Source organism: Ursus arctos, unplaced genomic scaffold (assembly GCF_023065955.2).
Source record: "Ursus arctos isolate Adak ecotype North America unplaced genomic scaffold, UrsArc2.0 scaffold_18, whole genome shotgun sequence".
Lineage (NCBI taxonomy): Eukaryota > Metazoa > Chordata > Mammalia > Carnivora > Ursidae > Ursus > Ursus arctos.
The window spans coordinates 26,972,630-26,989,267 of record NW_026622852.1 but is presented as its reverse complement, the minus strand read 5'-3'; the positions used below and the strand labels follow the sequence as shown (position 1 = coordinate 26,989,267).

At 48.1% G+C, this 16,638-nt stretch overlaps 1 protein-coding gene across 1 annotated transcript in view; it reads left to right on the top strand.

The window, feature by feature from the left end:
- PAX5 (paired box 5) overlaps positions 1-9,948 on the top strand; it is a 92,735-nt gene extending 82,787 nt beyond the window's left edge. Inside the window, exons 7-8 of the mRNA XM_057313532.1 lie at positions 9,617-9,746; positions 9,878-9,948. Coding sequence (XP_057169515.1) covers positions 9,617-9,746; positions 9,878-9,948 — 201 coding nt within the window. The remainder of the gene's footprint in view (positions 1-9,616; positions 9,747-9,877) is intronic.
- The last annotated feature ends 6,690 nt before the right edge of the window (positions 9,949-16,638 follow it).

Sequence of the window (16,638 nt, the reverse complement as noted above, 5' to 3'; positions counted from 1 at the left end):
AGTTAGTCAAGAGTCAGATGTTTAATCAACTGAAACACCAGGCACCCCCAGCAACCATTTTAAAATTTTATTTATCTTTAAAGATTTATTTATTTATTTGATAGATAGAGAGTGTGTGTGGAAGCAGGAGGAGGGGCAGAGGGAAAGGGAGACAAACAGACTCTCTGCTGAGCACAGAACCCCACACAGGGCTCGATCCCAGGACCGTGAGACCATGACCTGAGCAGAAATCAAGAGCCAGATGCCTAACCTACTGAGCCACCCAGGTGTCTCAACAAACATTTTTAAAGTTTGATTCGTCTTTATTAGGTTTATTGGGGATGGGATGCTAAAACCTCCTTTTTAAATTAAACTTTGGGCTTGAGATCATTGGTTCACATGTAGTTGTAAAAAATAATACAAAAGGATTCTCTCTACCCTTTTCCAGTTTCTCCCAGTGACGATATGCTGCAAAGCTGCAGTACTATATCACGTTGGGGGATTGGCGTTGGCGGACTTGACACCCAGAACAGTTTCCTCACCACAGGATCTGTCCTGTTACCCTCTGCAGCGTTGGCCAGTGTTTACACGTCTGGCCCTGAGGGCCCAAAATATGAGAATAAAAAGGACTGCCCTCTAGGACTTGACATATATCAAGGGTCATATATCCCCATGTTACACATGAGAGAAGCAGCCGAGAATGTGAGGCGCCTGGCCTGGTTCCACACGGCATGACCTTGGCCTGTCAGATTCGAACCCCGTCTTTCTGGCCTCGGGGCTGGTAGGCTTCCTTAGCCACACTCCTCCCCTGATGGTGGCCAGGCGTCTGGATTCAGGGGCCTGGGTAGAAGGGGCAACGCCTTCACTAACCCACAGAGTGTGGCCTAAGCCTGACCTCACCACATCAGCGAGAAACCCAGTGAGGACCACACCTGTGCAGAGCAGAGCCCCCCAGGGGAGGCCTCACAGCCAAAGGGGCCCTGACGGTTCTGGTCCACCTCCCTCATTTGACAGGTAGGGTCACTGAGGCCTGAGGGGTGGGGCCTGCCCCAGGTTGAATGGGAGTCCACGGCAGTGTCAGGTCTCCAGGCTCCCTGCCAATTGATTTGATCCACTGTAATCAGGACAGAACTATTCCTTTCTTTTCTTTTCTTTTTTTTTTTTTTAAGATTTTATTTGTTTGTTTGTTTTTCGGGGGGAGGGTTAGAGGGAGAGGGTGAGAGAGAATGTTAGGCAGGCTCCACACCCAATACAGAGCCCGATGCAGGGCTCAGTCTTACAACCCTGAGATCATGACCGGAGCTGAAATCAAGAGTTGGACACTTAACCGACTGAGCCACCCAGGTGCCCCTAAAGATTTTATTTTTAAGTAATCTCTACACCCAACACGGGACTCGAACCCACAACCTGGAGGTCAAGATTTGCATACTCCATCGACTGAGCCAGCCAGGTGCCCCGCGACAGAACTGGTCTTGAACGTATGCTCTGCAGGTACAGTTTTCGTGTACCCAGGTTTAGAAAGTGTGGAACTTTTGTCCTCTTTGCTCGCAGCTTCGGGGCTCTCTCCCTAGCTGGAGGAGTAGAGTTCGGCCTGGGGCCAGGGCACTTTACTGAGGAGGATGTCCCACCGGAAGTGTGTAAGCTTCCCCTCCAGGCTGGTAGTGAAGTCTTCGAAAATCCTAACTCGGCTTCTGGGGTAATGGGCCAGGACTGAGCTTGGAGCTGGCACACCGGGGCTCCCCTCTCTGAGCCCCATCTTTCCAAGGACTTTGCCAACTGGACAGGGCTGGGCAGATGGGAGGCTTTATGCTTCTTGTGTTTGGAACCTTGGCGTCCGTGAAGATGGAGAGATAACAGACTTCAAGACAGCAGATTCCTGGCTGGCCTCTTCCTCTGGGGTGCTCTCATTATTCCGCAGGTGTTTTTCTGAACAGTTAACGGGTGCAGCAAGTGGGATCGTGACTCAATATGTGCTCTTTGGGATTTTTGACTTTAATCATGGAGGATTTCAAAAGTAGACAAAATAGTCTAGTTAACCTGTAAGCATCCCGCCCCTAGATTCAACGATTCTTGACGCACGGCTCGTCCTGTTTCATAGATACCCCTACTGTCCTCACACTCTGCTTTATTTTTCAACAGCTTAATTGAATTTTAATTTTTATATCCTAAAATTCACTCATTTGAGGTATACAGGTCAGTGATTTTTAGTACTTTATGGAGCTGTGCCACCAACACCAACAGCCCAGTTTTAGAACAGTTCCTTCCCTCCAAGAAGGTCCCTCATGTGCATTTAGAGTTAAAGCCAGTTCCCCCTCCAGCTCCAGCCACCCCTGCTCTGATTTCTGTGTGATAAATTTGCCAGTTCTGGACACTCCACCCATATCTGGCATCTTTCTTTTTTCTTTTCTTTTCTTTTCTTTTCTTTTCTTTTCTTTTCTTTTTTTTTAAGATTTTAAAAATTTATTCATTTGAGAGAAAGAGAGAGAGAACATGAGCAGGAGGGAGGGTCAGAGGGAGAGGGAGAAGAAGGCTCCCTGCTGAGCATAGAGCCCGATGTGGGGCTCGATCCCAGGACCCCGGGATCATGACCTGAGCTGAAGGCAGATGCTTGACCGACTGAGCCACCCAGGCGCCCCATACCTGGCATCTTTGACTTAGTGTGCTTTTAGGCTCACCTGTATCGCAGCACGCATTGGTGCTTTGTTCCTTTCTCCTGTAGAGTAGTATCCCGTGGCATAGATAGACCACAGTCTGTTAACGGCAGCCAACTTCGTTAACTTTGTTTTGAAGCAGACTCCGGACATCGTATCACTTAATCTGTGAATGTTTTAGAATGACTCTTCAAGAGATGAGACCCTAACAAGCATAATCGTGATACCGTTATCACACCTAAAAAGTTAGCCAATCGATAAGGTCCTCAAATATCTCAAATATACAATCTGTTTTTGCATTTATGATAGTTTCGTAATATGTCATAATATTTTTTTTTACAGTTGTATTTTATACAGTCTATTTATGGGAGTCAGGGTCCACATTGCGACTGACTGATGCGTCTCAGGTCTCCTCTAACCTATAGGATCTGCTCCATCTCTCTTTTCTTGCCTTGGAGCTCGTCTGTTGAAGAGGAAATCCCTCCTTTGTCATGTGGCTGGTTAGGTGAAGAGCCATCCGCGGAGGCAGGGAACTTGGAGATCACACGCAAGTCCTCAGACAGCTGGGGAAGCAGAGGCCAGGGAAGGGAGACAGCTGCCCTCAGGCCCCGGCTCCACCCCAGCTGCCCAAGGCATCCAGACCCCTCTGCCTCCTCAGGCTCAGTCATCAGGCCAGCCCCGGGACACGGCTCCCTGTCTCCGGCTCGCGTCCTCCGCTGGGTAGGTGTGTCGGTGGGCAGGTGCCTGGTCCCTCAGGATGGGAGTGGTTGGCCTGGCGCTGGCCCAGCTCCCAAGGGCCACCTGAGGCTGGGCAGTGAGCCTGGAGGAGCTCAGCAGGTGACAGGGAAGCCTCTTGGGCAGAGGTGGCCATCCGAGGTAGCCAGCCCTGCAGCCTCATCCCCACGCCCCGCCCTTCTTCGTGCTGCCCTCCTTCTCACGTGTCTGTGTTTCTTTTCTCCTCCATGCTATGGCAGTGGTGCCCCGTGCTGATGAGACAATACTTGGTGCAGCCCCAGGCAGTCCTTTTCCAGGTAATTTCCTAGGGACCCAAATGATGCCCAGTACCCACTTTCCCGGGGCACGTGCCTCCTGGAGTCCCTTCTAGGATTCCTTACCCCTTGTGTTGCTTAGCTTCCAAAGTGCCACCCCTGTCCTTATCCTTCAGATCCTCACACACCCTGGCAGGCAGGCAGCAAGGAGTTTTACTTAAATCTCATTTTATTCATGAGGAAAATGAGGCTCCAAGAGCTGGCCTGGCTTCCCTGATGTCACACAGAAGAGAGAGAGAGGCAGAGTTGGGGTGAGAATCCTGTGTTATCGCTCCTGGTTCACTGTTCTTTCTACCACAGGGTCAAAGGTTATACATGAGACAGATAAAAATTAGCCACGTAAGTCCATTCCCCTCCCTGTACCTCAGTTTTTCCACGTCGGGGACGAGGACCTTGAGTGTCTGTCTAGCTCAGACATTGGAGAGTTCAGGACTTTCCATCACCTGGAGCATGGTATCTCTGAGGAGGGTGTGCATACCTGCCAGTCTTGACCTTGAGGCCTTACAGGAATCTGTGGCAGTAGGCAGAGTTTTATCCCCGTTGGTTGCCCTGGAGTGGACAGTCTGTGAACTGCTGTCCTCAGTTCATTTCTCTTTCTGGGTCATGGTCAAGGATGGCACCAGGGGGCCCTGATGGGAAGGGAGCAGAAGCCCCAGATGACATCCTAAGACAGAACCCCAAGAGCTCAGAGGAGTCAGAGGTTCAGAACACAGCTATTGCCTGTGACTGTCAGTGGCGGGGGGGGGGGAGGCCGTGTTCCCCAGCGTGTGGGTGTGCCGACACACTTACGCACGTGTGACCACCCGTGTTCCTTCAGTTCAGCCCTTGGCCCCCAAAATAACTGTGAGAAGTGGAAGTACATTGTCGCGGTTACCAGAGACGTAATTATGCCTTCTCTCTTCTCTTTCTCTCTCCTGACCTCCTTCCCATCTTTCTTTTTCTGTCTTTCTTTCTACCTCGTCCAGTCTCCACTTTCACAAAGGATCTGAGGTGCCTTGCAAAATAAACAATTACACGTATCTAAGTTAGTAAGTTAAGGCTGAAAAAAGTTCAGAAATGATGTGGTGAAAGAGGGAAGGTCCTAACGCCAGGTGCCCGCAATGCTGTGGTTGTGGTGGTTAAACACCGAATCTGACTCAGCTTCTTGCAGCCAAAGCCAAAAGGGGCAAACCGTGGTTTCCAGTGTTCCTCTTGCTCAACCACAGGCAGGTTAACTACTCATCAGGAGAAAAAAGCATCAGGGGTGCTGAACTGCAGGAGGGAATGACAAGGACTTTGACTATTCTAATGGGCAGTGTCTTCAGAGGTTAAAAAAAAAGAAGTTCTTAGTATGGCTCTTTTATTTCCTCTAACAAATGTTGAATGCCTGAGATTTTCTCACTTCCCCAGAGGCTTTAACTCATGGTGGCAAAGGACGTTGTTTTCTGGTCACCTGACTTGACGAGGGGCGAGGCGGGAGGGGGGCAGGGGAAAGTTAGTGTATCACTTGGGGTTCTTGTTCAAACACGTCTCAGTTAATTTTTGAGTGTTGCGGCTAATGCCATGTTACTGGGCTATATATTCATTCATTCACCAAGCACTTTGGGGGCTCTAGGGATGTTCCCTGTTCCGTGCTCTCAAGGCAACCTAGAGGGTGATAGACAAATGGCCATTAAACACGGTAGAAGTATGGTAATGGAGGTCTGTGGAAGTAGGCAAGCATAGACGAAGAGTCGTGATTTCTTTGTAGAAGTGGAGGACCTGAGAATGGCTTCACCAAGGAGGTGACATTGGAGCTGGGTCTTATGGACAGTGTAGGAGTTCTCTGTGACTGAGTGAGACGAGTCCTCCAGGCCAAGGTAGGACTGCCAGGAGTGGCTGAGGAGAAGCTGCCAGAGCAAGATTGCCCAGGAGATTGGAGAGAATCATCGGCAGCTCCACGGGACAGGCAGCGACGAGAACTTAGGGAATAATTACATCCCAAAACTAAATGATAGCATCCCCTGGCTCATGCAGGAGCAGACTAACAGCTTGGGCCAAGCCCTGCCGGTTGGTGGTGGTAGTGGGAGGTAAGGTAGCCAAGGGCAGCTGAGGGCCAGTTTCCGAGTCCCCTGTCCCCAGGGCCCCCACTCTTTAGGAAAGTTCACTCTACCTTCTGGCAGCCAGTGGTGGTTGGGAGACTGGATTTTTGGACCTCCTACCACATGTGTAACACAAGTTAAAGATTTTTATCTTGGAAAGGTGGTCCAAACCTAACTGTCAAAGTGACTGGACAGACTTTGACAATGAATTGATTGACTAACACCAAATCAAATAGCTAAAAGACTCTTCCAACTGGACATCAAAGAAATTAAGAGGCAGAATGTCCCCATTGGCCACCCTCTTGCAATTTTCTTAAACCCAGGTTGATTCTGCTTTCTTGGGAGAGATAAAGGCTTCCCCTTGCAGACCCAGCTGCCCAGCCTGGAGTCTAGGAAGGGGGCAGGTCTGGGGATGCTGACTTTTGTTTGAGATTGCTGCCTGGCCCGCCAAAGGGTCACTCTTTCATGTGTTCGTCCATGTGTTCCCTGTGCACGCCCTTCACAGTTGAATCCCGTCTCGACTACCTTTCCGTCTTTGCCCCTTCCACTTTCACTTCCTCCAACAAGTGGCATGTGCCGTTTCCAGATCACTTCTGTCCTCTTACCTCTGTGCCATCCTGCAGCACTTATCAGCCTTGGGGGTTGAGGATCGCTCAGATCCAGGTTTAATACTGCCTGCCCAAGAACCCTGTCCTGACCACTTCCCACTCCACGGTCAATGAATGGTTCTGCTCTCCTGCTCCTCTTGGATAAAGCTTCTGGGCCACATGTCTTTTCCCTCGGGGTTTATGGATGAAGGTCAGAGAGCATGTCTGGTCTTCACATGCCATCTTGTGCACAAGAAAGGCTCAATAAACACTGAACATTCATTATGCTCAGGCCTCCACAAGGGCACTCGGTAACACAGAGTGGAGGGAGCCCTATTCTCTACCCCAGAGTCCCACGAACTCCAGAAGACACCATCTTGGAAGAAACCCTTACAGAATTGTTTTGACCTCCTTTTTCTTGCTCATGGCAATGCACCAAAGGAGCTGTTCTAGTGAGCTTCACTTCCGAGTTCCTTTTTTTAGCAAATTAGGAGGCTAATGCCATGACCAGGTCCCATTCTGTGGGGGATGAAGTCTAGACAGTGACCTTTTCCCAACAGCTCCTTGCTACATGGAATAAAAACTTTGCTGGTCCTGACCTGAAGCAAGAAAGATATTCTCGTCTCCACCTAGTATACCTGTATCCACTTACATGTGAAACAAAGGTTTACAAAACAGGACTATTCTTGCTGTGTGTGAGAACCTTGGATATTTTCTGTTCCAATCTATTCTAATTTCATTTTTTATTTAATTTCATTTTTAAAAATATTGGCACTAGCAAATTGATTTCGCATTTCTGTTTACAGTCAGGACTCACAGTATGAAAATCATTAGAATAATTATCAAGACTTTGGAGTTAGATGGATCCAGGTTGGAATCCTGGCTGTGGCACCTAGAAGCTGTGTGACTTTAGGCAAGCTGCTTCCCTTCTATCATACGTTCATCGTCTGTAAAATGGGGATAACATTGAACCTGTTTCATGGAGTTACTGTGAGGATTAAATGGAACATTCAGGTAAAGCTCCTGACTCAGAGCAAGGGATCAATAAATGTGAGCTTTTGACATGGGTGTGAAGATTGTGGTTCTCATTGCCCTGGCATGATCACTTGGTGGGGCCGGCAGAGCAAAGTCGGGTCTCCTGCCTCCTAAGGAATGGTAGCCAGGAAGGACTTCCTGGAGGAGGAGGCATTGGATCAGGGTGGCAGGATGACTGGGACCCACTCCTGTCCTCACAGTGACCAAGAACCCCGTGTGAGCATCCAAGGACCACTTGTTTCCTTCTGAAGGGCAGGCTTGTTCCCAAGGATTGTTTGGCTGGACCCAGAGCCGACCACGTTAGACGCCTTTGCCTTTCCCATTTAGGTCTCCAATCCACCTGGAATTGATTTTTGTGTCTGGTGTAAAGTAAAGATCCAATTTCTTTTTTCCCCCTTGTTTCTGAATGGATAACTGGTTACCCCCGCACTGTTGATTAGAGTCCATCCTTCCCCGCTGATTTGTACATCCCCTCTCTCATATATCAACGTTCCATATATGCACAGATGTTTCTGGACTCGCTTCTGTTTCATTCATCTATTTATCTGTCCCTGTGCCAATCGCACACTGTCTAATTACTACAGCTTTACAGTGATTCCTGATGTCGGGGAGGCGTGTCCCTATCTTGTCCTTCTCCCTTAGAAGCCTGTGCTCGTCTCTGCATGTTTCAGAATCAGCCTCTGCTGGAGATGATTGAGAGCCCCAGGAGCTCTGGACAAAGCTGTCCTCAGTGAGGCTCGTGGCAGGGCGCCTGGGCCTGCAGTACCTCGCGGACTCACGGCTGCCAAGTTCGAGCTGCCCAAGAATTCTTTCTCAGTCATATGCCAAGAGAAGCACCAGGAATGTGCCTGAGTCTGACTCCTGTCCGCCTGCCACTGGCCCAGGGGCTCCCCTAGTTACGTGCCCTGTGGCTCAGTCCTCAGCATCCTACCCAAGGTGCCCTGAGCCTCCTTTCAGAAGACTGCTCGGTTCCCTGTCCCTCTCTGCCCAGAACATAGGCCTGGACAGACAGGGATGTGCCCTCCATTGGCAATGCCCGGGTCCTGGAGGGAACTGCTCATGCCAGAATTTGGCATGCACACCCAAAGTCTTTGGCTTAGGTGTTTGCAAATATATTTTTTAAAGATTTTATTTATTTGATAGAGAGAGACAGCCAGTGAGAGAGGGAACACAAGCACGGAGAGTGGGAGAGGAAGAGGCGGGCTCCCAGTGGAGGAGCCCAATGTGGGGCTCGATCCCAGAACACCAGGATCACGCCCTGAGCCAAAGGCAGATGCTTAATGACTGCGCTACCCAGGCGTCCCGCAAATATTTTCTTTACCTGAAAATCGGCCGGGGGTTGGGTGGAAGGAAAAGACCTGGCATTCATGCTTCTCATTTCATCTGTCCTTGAATGTGAAGACCCAGGTTGGTGTTTTCTGGAGACCACTCTGACAGTGGCTCGGATGCCAAGGAAATGACTTGTCACAAGCTTTGATTCCATGAAATGGCTTAAAGAAAGGAGCACGACCGTGGGCCAGGTGCCCAGCGTTGGCGTGGACATGCTCAGTCCGAGGTGTGCGCCTGCAGTTCTCAGCTGACAGTTGCTTACACACTGCCGGGACTCAAAAACCCTCGCCCAACTGTGGTTCGTTTGGTTATACTGTATTGGATTTTGAGTGAGAGTTTTTGGGGGACTACTCCCTACACTGGGATTCTGCCCTGTTGGCCGTGGACAAAGCCCTCTTCGCCTTGAGCCTCAGTTTACTCATCTGTGAATTGAGAGTCTGGCACGATGACGTCTCGGACTCCTCTTCACCTTATTTCTGTGATTCTGCATCTGTGGTTTAAGAGCATTGAAATCGGACACTTTTCTCTCCATCCTCTTGGCAACAAGCCTCTTATTTCTGTCTTGCCTTTGGTTCCTGATCTCTCCCTCCGTGCATGGAAGAGGCCGTCTGTGGCCACCGGGGCTGGGCGGATGGAACCCGCGGGCCACAGGAAGCTGGGGCGGGATTCTTACGCAGCTGCGCCAAGTCCTGCCCACCTCCTCACCCGGCAAGAACGGCCCAGTTTGGATACTGGTCTTGTTCTATTGAGCCGAACCTGCCTTCTCAACACCGGGGGCGGGGTGGTTTGTAAGCCCCCTGTGGGCCCTGGCGCTGGCATGGACTAGCCCAGCAAGGTGGCTGAACCCCAGAATGTGGTGCTGGCGTTTGGCTGGGATGCTTCGGAGTCTTGATACTGAGCTGTCTCTGTTTTGTCTCCTCTTTCAGACCACTGAGTATTCAGCGATGGCCTCGCTGGCTGGAGGGCTAGATGACATGAAGGCCAACCTGACCAGTCCCACCCCCGCCGACATCGGGAGCAGCGTGCCCGGACCGCAGTCCTACCCCATTGTGACAGGTGAGGGTACCTAGAGTGGAGGAGAGAGAGAGAAAGAGAGAGAGAGAGAGAAAGAGACTGAGATTGCCTGCGTAGTGGGACGGGTGGCTTGGTGCTTTTGGACTCAATGGGCCATTTTTTGTTTTAATAAGGTTATGAGGTCCTGGAATTGGGCAGGCAGGAGACTACTGGGGCGGGGGACTATGGTTGTGATGAGACATAGCTCTCTATTGCTCTGCTAAAGCCAGAGGAGAGCAAATGCCAAATGGACTGTGGGCTGGGTCAGATGGCGGGGAGGCCCATGACAGAGGGGCCTCGGTGACTACAGGATCTCCTGTGGGTAGGCCCTGGTGTTCAGTCCCTCTCATGAAGGGCAGCCCTGGCTGGTGAGACTTGAGAAACAGCAGACTTCTGGCAAACTGTCATTGGCATTTCAGATTTCCAGGCAGAGGCTGAGTCAAGAAAGGCAAGAGGTTTAGGCTGGAAGGTGCTTGGTGGATACAAAGTAGTTGCCTTTCTGGAAGGCCCAGCGCCAGCCTCTTTAGCTATCAGCATAAAGAGTTTGGACCCTGGAGTCACACTGCTGGATTTGAACTTGCCATTGACTGGCTCTGTAATCTTGGGTAAATTATATAAGAATTCTGGGCTGTGTTTTAAAAAAAAATCCCCAAAATGGAAATAGTGTTAGCACCTGACCCATAGTGTTGCGAGGATTAATACATATAATACAGATGTGTTATACGTTCATTAGTGCATATAAGGTGCTTAGACTCTTGCTTAGTACAGAGCAAGCACCCAGTCCATGTTGCTGTCATTATTCCTCCCAGAGCCTTCTCGTGGTGGCCGGGCACCATTGCTGGGCTTGGTGCCGCAGACGGGGCTGGACTAGAAGGGCTGGGTTAGGCAGATACCTCTTCCTGCTCCGGCAGCAGTGGGATAATATGGGAGGACAGACTCTGGAAGTTTGTCCAAGCTGGCAGGCAGGAAGCAGTCTCAGATACCAGACAGACAAGTAGTGGGAGGCTTGGGGGTGACGCTTGGGCCAGAGCCTACGGGTCCAGCCGAGGGTAGCAGGATGTCCCTGTAGGCTGATAGGCAGGACAGGGTAAGAAGTAACAGAGACAGGGGTTCTTAGAAGTACAGGTGGACTATGGTTGTGTCAGGAAGGCTGGGAACTGGGCTTGGGTTAGAACTTTGGGGGAGGAGGCTGAATGTCACATAGGCTCCAAGACAGTGAGAACCCAGCTCTGAGACCTGTGCTGATAGATTGGCCCTGGGGGTCATGGGGTTAGACAGAAGCAGTGGAGGCCCTGTTTGTAAATCCTGACAAGAGCCTGGAGGCAGCTGAGGCCGTGCAGGTGGGGAGGTGTCAGCATTGGGGCAGGAATGGAGGCTGCGGAGTCCCAGTTAGAGCGAGGCTTTACTGACAGCACAGATATCCCACGAAGTCGTCTCCCTCAGCAGGCCGCCGTTGGCCCAGACAGGTCTGGGCATGGATTGGGTTTTCAGGTAAACCTTTGACCAAAGACTTGTTTGTACTCCAGAGTGAAGTCAGAATTATGCTTTATTTTTATTTTTATTTTTTAATTTTGGAGATAATTCTAGTCTCTGACCCATTATTACTCTTTGTGTTGTTTTTAACTTTCATCTTCCCTAAAAACACATTAAATTACATGCTGTAGAATGTTAAAAGCACTCAGGTAGTGGATGGTTACCTTGGAAGAAATATTTTCTGCCTTGTTCTGGGAAAAATAGAGAAAATGGGCTCTTTTGCATGCCCTTCCACAGAGGTGTGTTTTCCTGGGTGTTCACTGCTGAAGGGGTATTTCTGTGGAGGACCACGTAGGACTATGAGAGCAAGATATGAGGTGGCACATGAGAGCTGACGGGAAAAATCAGCATTACATTACATGAAGAACTCTTACTATATCTAGGACCACTTTGTGATCATGTGCAATTCTGAGCTATTTCACTTTATTACAAAATTTTTAAATTCAGGGACACCTGGGTGGCTCGGTCAGTGGAGCATCTGAGTCTTGGTTTCAGCTCAGGTCATGATCTCGGGGTCGTGAGATCGAGCCCCAAGCTAGGCTCCATGCTTAGCAGGGAGTCTGCTGGAGATTCTCTCTCCTCTTCCCTCTGCAACCCCCCCGCCCCGGCCCCTGCTCTCACGCACTCTCTGTCTAAAAATAAATAAATAAATCTTGTTTAAAAAAATTCAACCTATTCTTTAAAAGTTCACCCATGTCTTGATTTTGCATAACCATATGCTCGATTTTGAACTATAGAAGTATTCTAATTATAAATACAATCATTAGCTTTCTTGTGAGTAAACAAACAATAGCTAGCTGGGAAAATAATGAAGAAAAGAGGGGCGCCTAGGTGGCTCAGTCGTTAAGCGTCTGCCTTCAGCTCAGGGCGTGATCCCAGCGTTCTGGGATCAAGCCCCACATCAGGCTCCTCCGCTGGGAGCCTGCTTCTTCCTTCCCACTCCCCCTGCTTGTGTTCCCTCTTTCGCTGGCTGTCTCTCTCTCTGTCAAATAAATAAATAAAATCTTTAAAAAAAATAATGAAGAAAAGAGTCCTTTAACAATAGCACCAAAAAAACCCCCAAATGCTGAGAAATAAACCTCACTTGAAACTCCACTAAGGACATAAAAGAATAAATGGAGAGATATAAGTTGTTCTTGAACAGGAAAACTCAGTATCATAAAGATGTCAGTCTCCCCTAAGTAATCTACTCATTCAAAGCAATCCATATCAAACTAGCAGCAGAGTTGTTTTGGTTTTTTATCTTTTTTTTTGGAATGTCAAAATGATATGAAATACTGGAAGAATAAGCACTCAAGGATAGCTAAAAAATTCTGAAATAGAGAAATGAGCAAGTTGTAGCTTATTTAAAAATATTAAGATAAAACAGCAGCAATTAAAACTATTTTTTGTGGGGTTCTTTTACAGTTTGTTTGTTTATTTATTTATTTATTTATTTATTTATTTATTTAAGTAATCTCTATACCCAATGTGGGGCTCAAACTCACAACCCAGAGATCAAGAGTCATTCGCTCTCCAGACTGAGCCAGCCAGGCGTCCCTAAAACTATTTGTAACTGAAACTAAAGTAAACAGACAAATATAACAACAGAGAGAGTCCTTGAATGGATCCAAATATATGTGGGTATTTATAAACGTAGTATTTCAAATCGGTAAAGATAGAGCATTCTGTTAATGGTTTGGGACAACTGGGCTTGTTGGATACATACCTCACTCTTTATGTCAAAATAAATTCCAGGTTGATCTAAACTGCCAGTGTGAAAAACAAAACCAATAATAAACTAAAAAAAAATGAGGGATACTTTTTATAATCTTAGAGTGGGGAAGGCCTTTTAAAATCTGTTCCAAATATAACAGACAAAGAAAAAATTATATAAATGACAGTTAAAAATGTAAGTCTTTTGTCTGTATGTAAAAACATCCAAAAGACAAATAATAAAACTTGGGTGGGGGGGAATACAAAACATAGATGACAAAAATCTAATTTCCTTAATATATAAAGAGCTTTAAAAAACGAATAACGAAAAATCAGTAGGAAAAACAGGTCAAGAATACGGGAGGTGATTCATTGGAAAAAATGCAGATGTCCAACAGCATATGGAAGATACGCACCTGACTCATGATTTTAAAACTGCAGATTAAAACAATCATGAGACACTTTGAAAAACCAATGAGCATATCAAAGATTGAAATGTTTCGTGAGAGCTAGTGTTGGAGAAGGTATGAGAAACAACTATTTTCATACACTGTTACAAATCAGTATAACCTGTTTTGGAAGGAAATTTGGCAATATCTATGAAAAATTTAAATGCACACACCCACCCTCTAACTCAGAACTTTCATATGCAGATCACAGATAGCACCAAAAAAACCCCAATTCACGTAGATGCACAGCGATACCTATATCTGTATAATAATCATAGAATTATTTATAACGGCAAATAAATGGAAACAATGCAGTGTCTGTCGATAGGAGCTGGGTGGTCATAGCACAAAATACTATGGAACTGATTAAACCAATTAAAAAGAATTAAGTAGAGCTGTCTGTGCCGAAATGAATAAATGTCCAAGATATATGTTTAAGTAAATAAACAATTTGTAAAATACTGTGTGAAGTATGATCCCATTGGTGTGAAAAAAATATAGAGGACATACACACAGAGGCACGGGCCCACACAGGCAGGTAGGAGCCCTGTATAATGAGGATTCTGTGGAAGATTCCACAGTCCTTCCCCTGTTTTATGGGGCATTGTGATGTTGGGGTTCTCTGACCGGTCCCAGCCAGCATCCCCTTGAGATAGCAAATATTAACAATGCCCCTTTACTCTCCTGAAGTTAAGTTCATAAAAACTGTCTTCCCATCTGATTTCAAATAAAATCAAAATAATGTCTTAATTATGAGATATAGGAAGAATAAAAGTGAAGTGGTTTATAATTAAATACTATGTACTTTGGGGGTGCCTGGGTGGCCCAGTCGGTTAAGTATCTGTGTTCAACTCAGGTCATGATCCCAGGGTCCTGGGATTGAGCCCCCCCCCACCCCCGGGGTGGGCTCCCTACTCAGCAGGGAGTCTGCTTCTCCCTCTCCCTGTTCCCTGGCTGGGGCTCTCTCTCTCTCTCACTCTCTCTATCTCAAATAAATAAAATCTTTAAAAAAAATACTATGTACTTTGATAAGTAAATACTCTGCCTGATTAAACTGCAAGACATAATGAAGTAGTTGGGGGCCTGCCCCGTGCACAGAATCAGTGTGAATGCCACAGCCCTGAACAGGCTAGGGACTCGTACTTCTTCACACCGTGAGCGCGATTTTATGAATAGGTGAGGAACTGCTGGCAAAGTTCCAAGTAAAATAAGGTACGAGCTTTGCTCGGTTTACACAGCCGTTGCATTCCTAGAAAATTCAGTGTATATTAAGACCATGGAAATTGCAAGTTCACATTTATATGTAAATGAAGTTCAGTGTTAGATTCAAATAATTATAAACAGATTTTTCACCTGTCCTATTGGACAGGACATGACAGTCGTACAAGATGAAAGGAAACTTCACGGTGGGGACTCTTCCACCACAAGGCAGTGATGCCTCTCCATCTTCGAAAAGCCCCCACAAATTTTCCAAACACCCTCTAGGGGGCAGTTGCTGACCCCGCTGAGAAGTATTAGAACACCTTGAAGGAGTGCCCCCAAGAGCTGTTAGGATGGGCCTCCGTGTGACCACGGGGCAGTGATTGAATTCCACTTGTGTTCGTGGATGTGTCGACACAGTTCTGAACTCTTCGGGGAGACCTTGAGCCTTCCAGGCCTCACGCCTTACCTTCTCTGCTCCCCACAGAGCCCAGAGCAGTGTTGGTGCTCAGCTGGACCGTGAGCCAGCCCAGGGCTCTAGCTGGAATCCAGGGGAGGGGTCGATGGGGGGAGGTGGGGGAGGTGGCCTCCATCCTGCTCCATCTCGGCCCTAACATTCCGTGCTGTGCAGGGAAGATCTCATTAGAGAATGAGTCAATTTCTCTCCATCGTTTATATGCCACATTAAATATTAAGTTAAATGCCTGCTCTACCAGCCAGGGCCGCGGTTTGGAAACTGCTCACCATTTGCAAACCAGTGACATGGCCAGCTCATTTCTGCATCATCAGCAGTTTGGGACCGTCCTGATTGGGACTAATTATCTGCAGGTGTGTTCTTGGGCCACAGGCCTGCTGATGGGGCAGCCACTGTGCCTACCTGCCAGGGAGGACAGCGGGTGGGATGCCAGGCTCCCTGCTTCTGCTCACCTCCCTACTAGTGAAGGACCCAGCAGTCTTGCCCTCAGCGGTGCCCACCTGACCTTTGCCTGGAAGAACAAAGGAACAAGGGCAGCCTGTGTCCTTGACGGCCTTCTTCCCCTGAGGACCATCTTTTTGCATCAGCAGTTAGAATGGAGGGAGGAGACTGTGGGAGGCTTCTTCTCCTCAAATAAGTTTGGTGTGGTGGAGGCCCCTAGGGTATGAGGCTCCCCCTGGGCCCTATGCCCTCTAAGCAAAAAAAGACTACTAGTGGGCTGCAGATGAGCCCCCACAAAGACAGACAGAATGATGCCCAGTCCCTGAGACCACCAGCTCTGATTTGCTGTACCCCTGGGTTCAATGTTTGGAGCCTCAATACCCCAGACTTGGCAGCCCAAGAAAGTCCACCCTCCTCTGCCTTTTTCATCTGAGCAAAGCTGAAGACTAGAGGAAAGAGCACTAGATTGGGAGTCAGAGGAATGTGCCTAAGCCTGGACTTTCCCACTTAATTGTCCTATCCTTCAGCAAATAGATTGTCCTCTGAGCCTCAGTTTTCCTGTCTATGAAATGGGGATGGCCATTCCTGCCCTGCATGTGTCCTTTGGCTGTTGCAAAGATATAATGAGACAGCGGGGGGAGACAGTTTGAGGGCCTCCACAGGGACATCTGAGGGTGTGTGGGTAGTTGAGGGAGAAGGTAATCTGGAGGGTCCAGGAGCCAGTGTTGGCACTTCCCAGCCTCCCTCAGGACAAACATCCCAACCACAGATGGGCAGGGTGGGAGGGTCATGCAGTCCAACTGCTCACCTGACAGCTGGGGAGACCCAGGTCTAGAGAGGGGAGGTGACCTGTTCAAGGTCACATCCAGTGAGTTAGAGCTGGAACTAGGGCTCGCTCAGAGCCCTGACCTTTGTGGCCTACTGCCGTTATGTGGTGGGATAGACGAAAGAAAGAAAGAGAGAAAGAGAGAAAGAGAGAAAGAGAGAAAGAAAGAGAGAAAGAAAGAGAGAAAGAAAGAAAGAAAGAAAGAAAGAAAGAAAGAAAGAAAGAAAGAAAGAAATAAAGAGAATTCCCAGTTTAAATTTCCAGAGGGCATTTCTT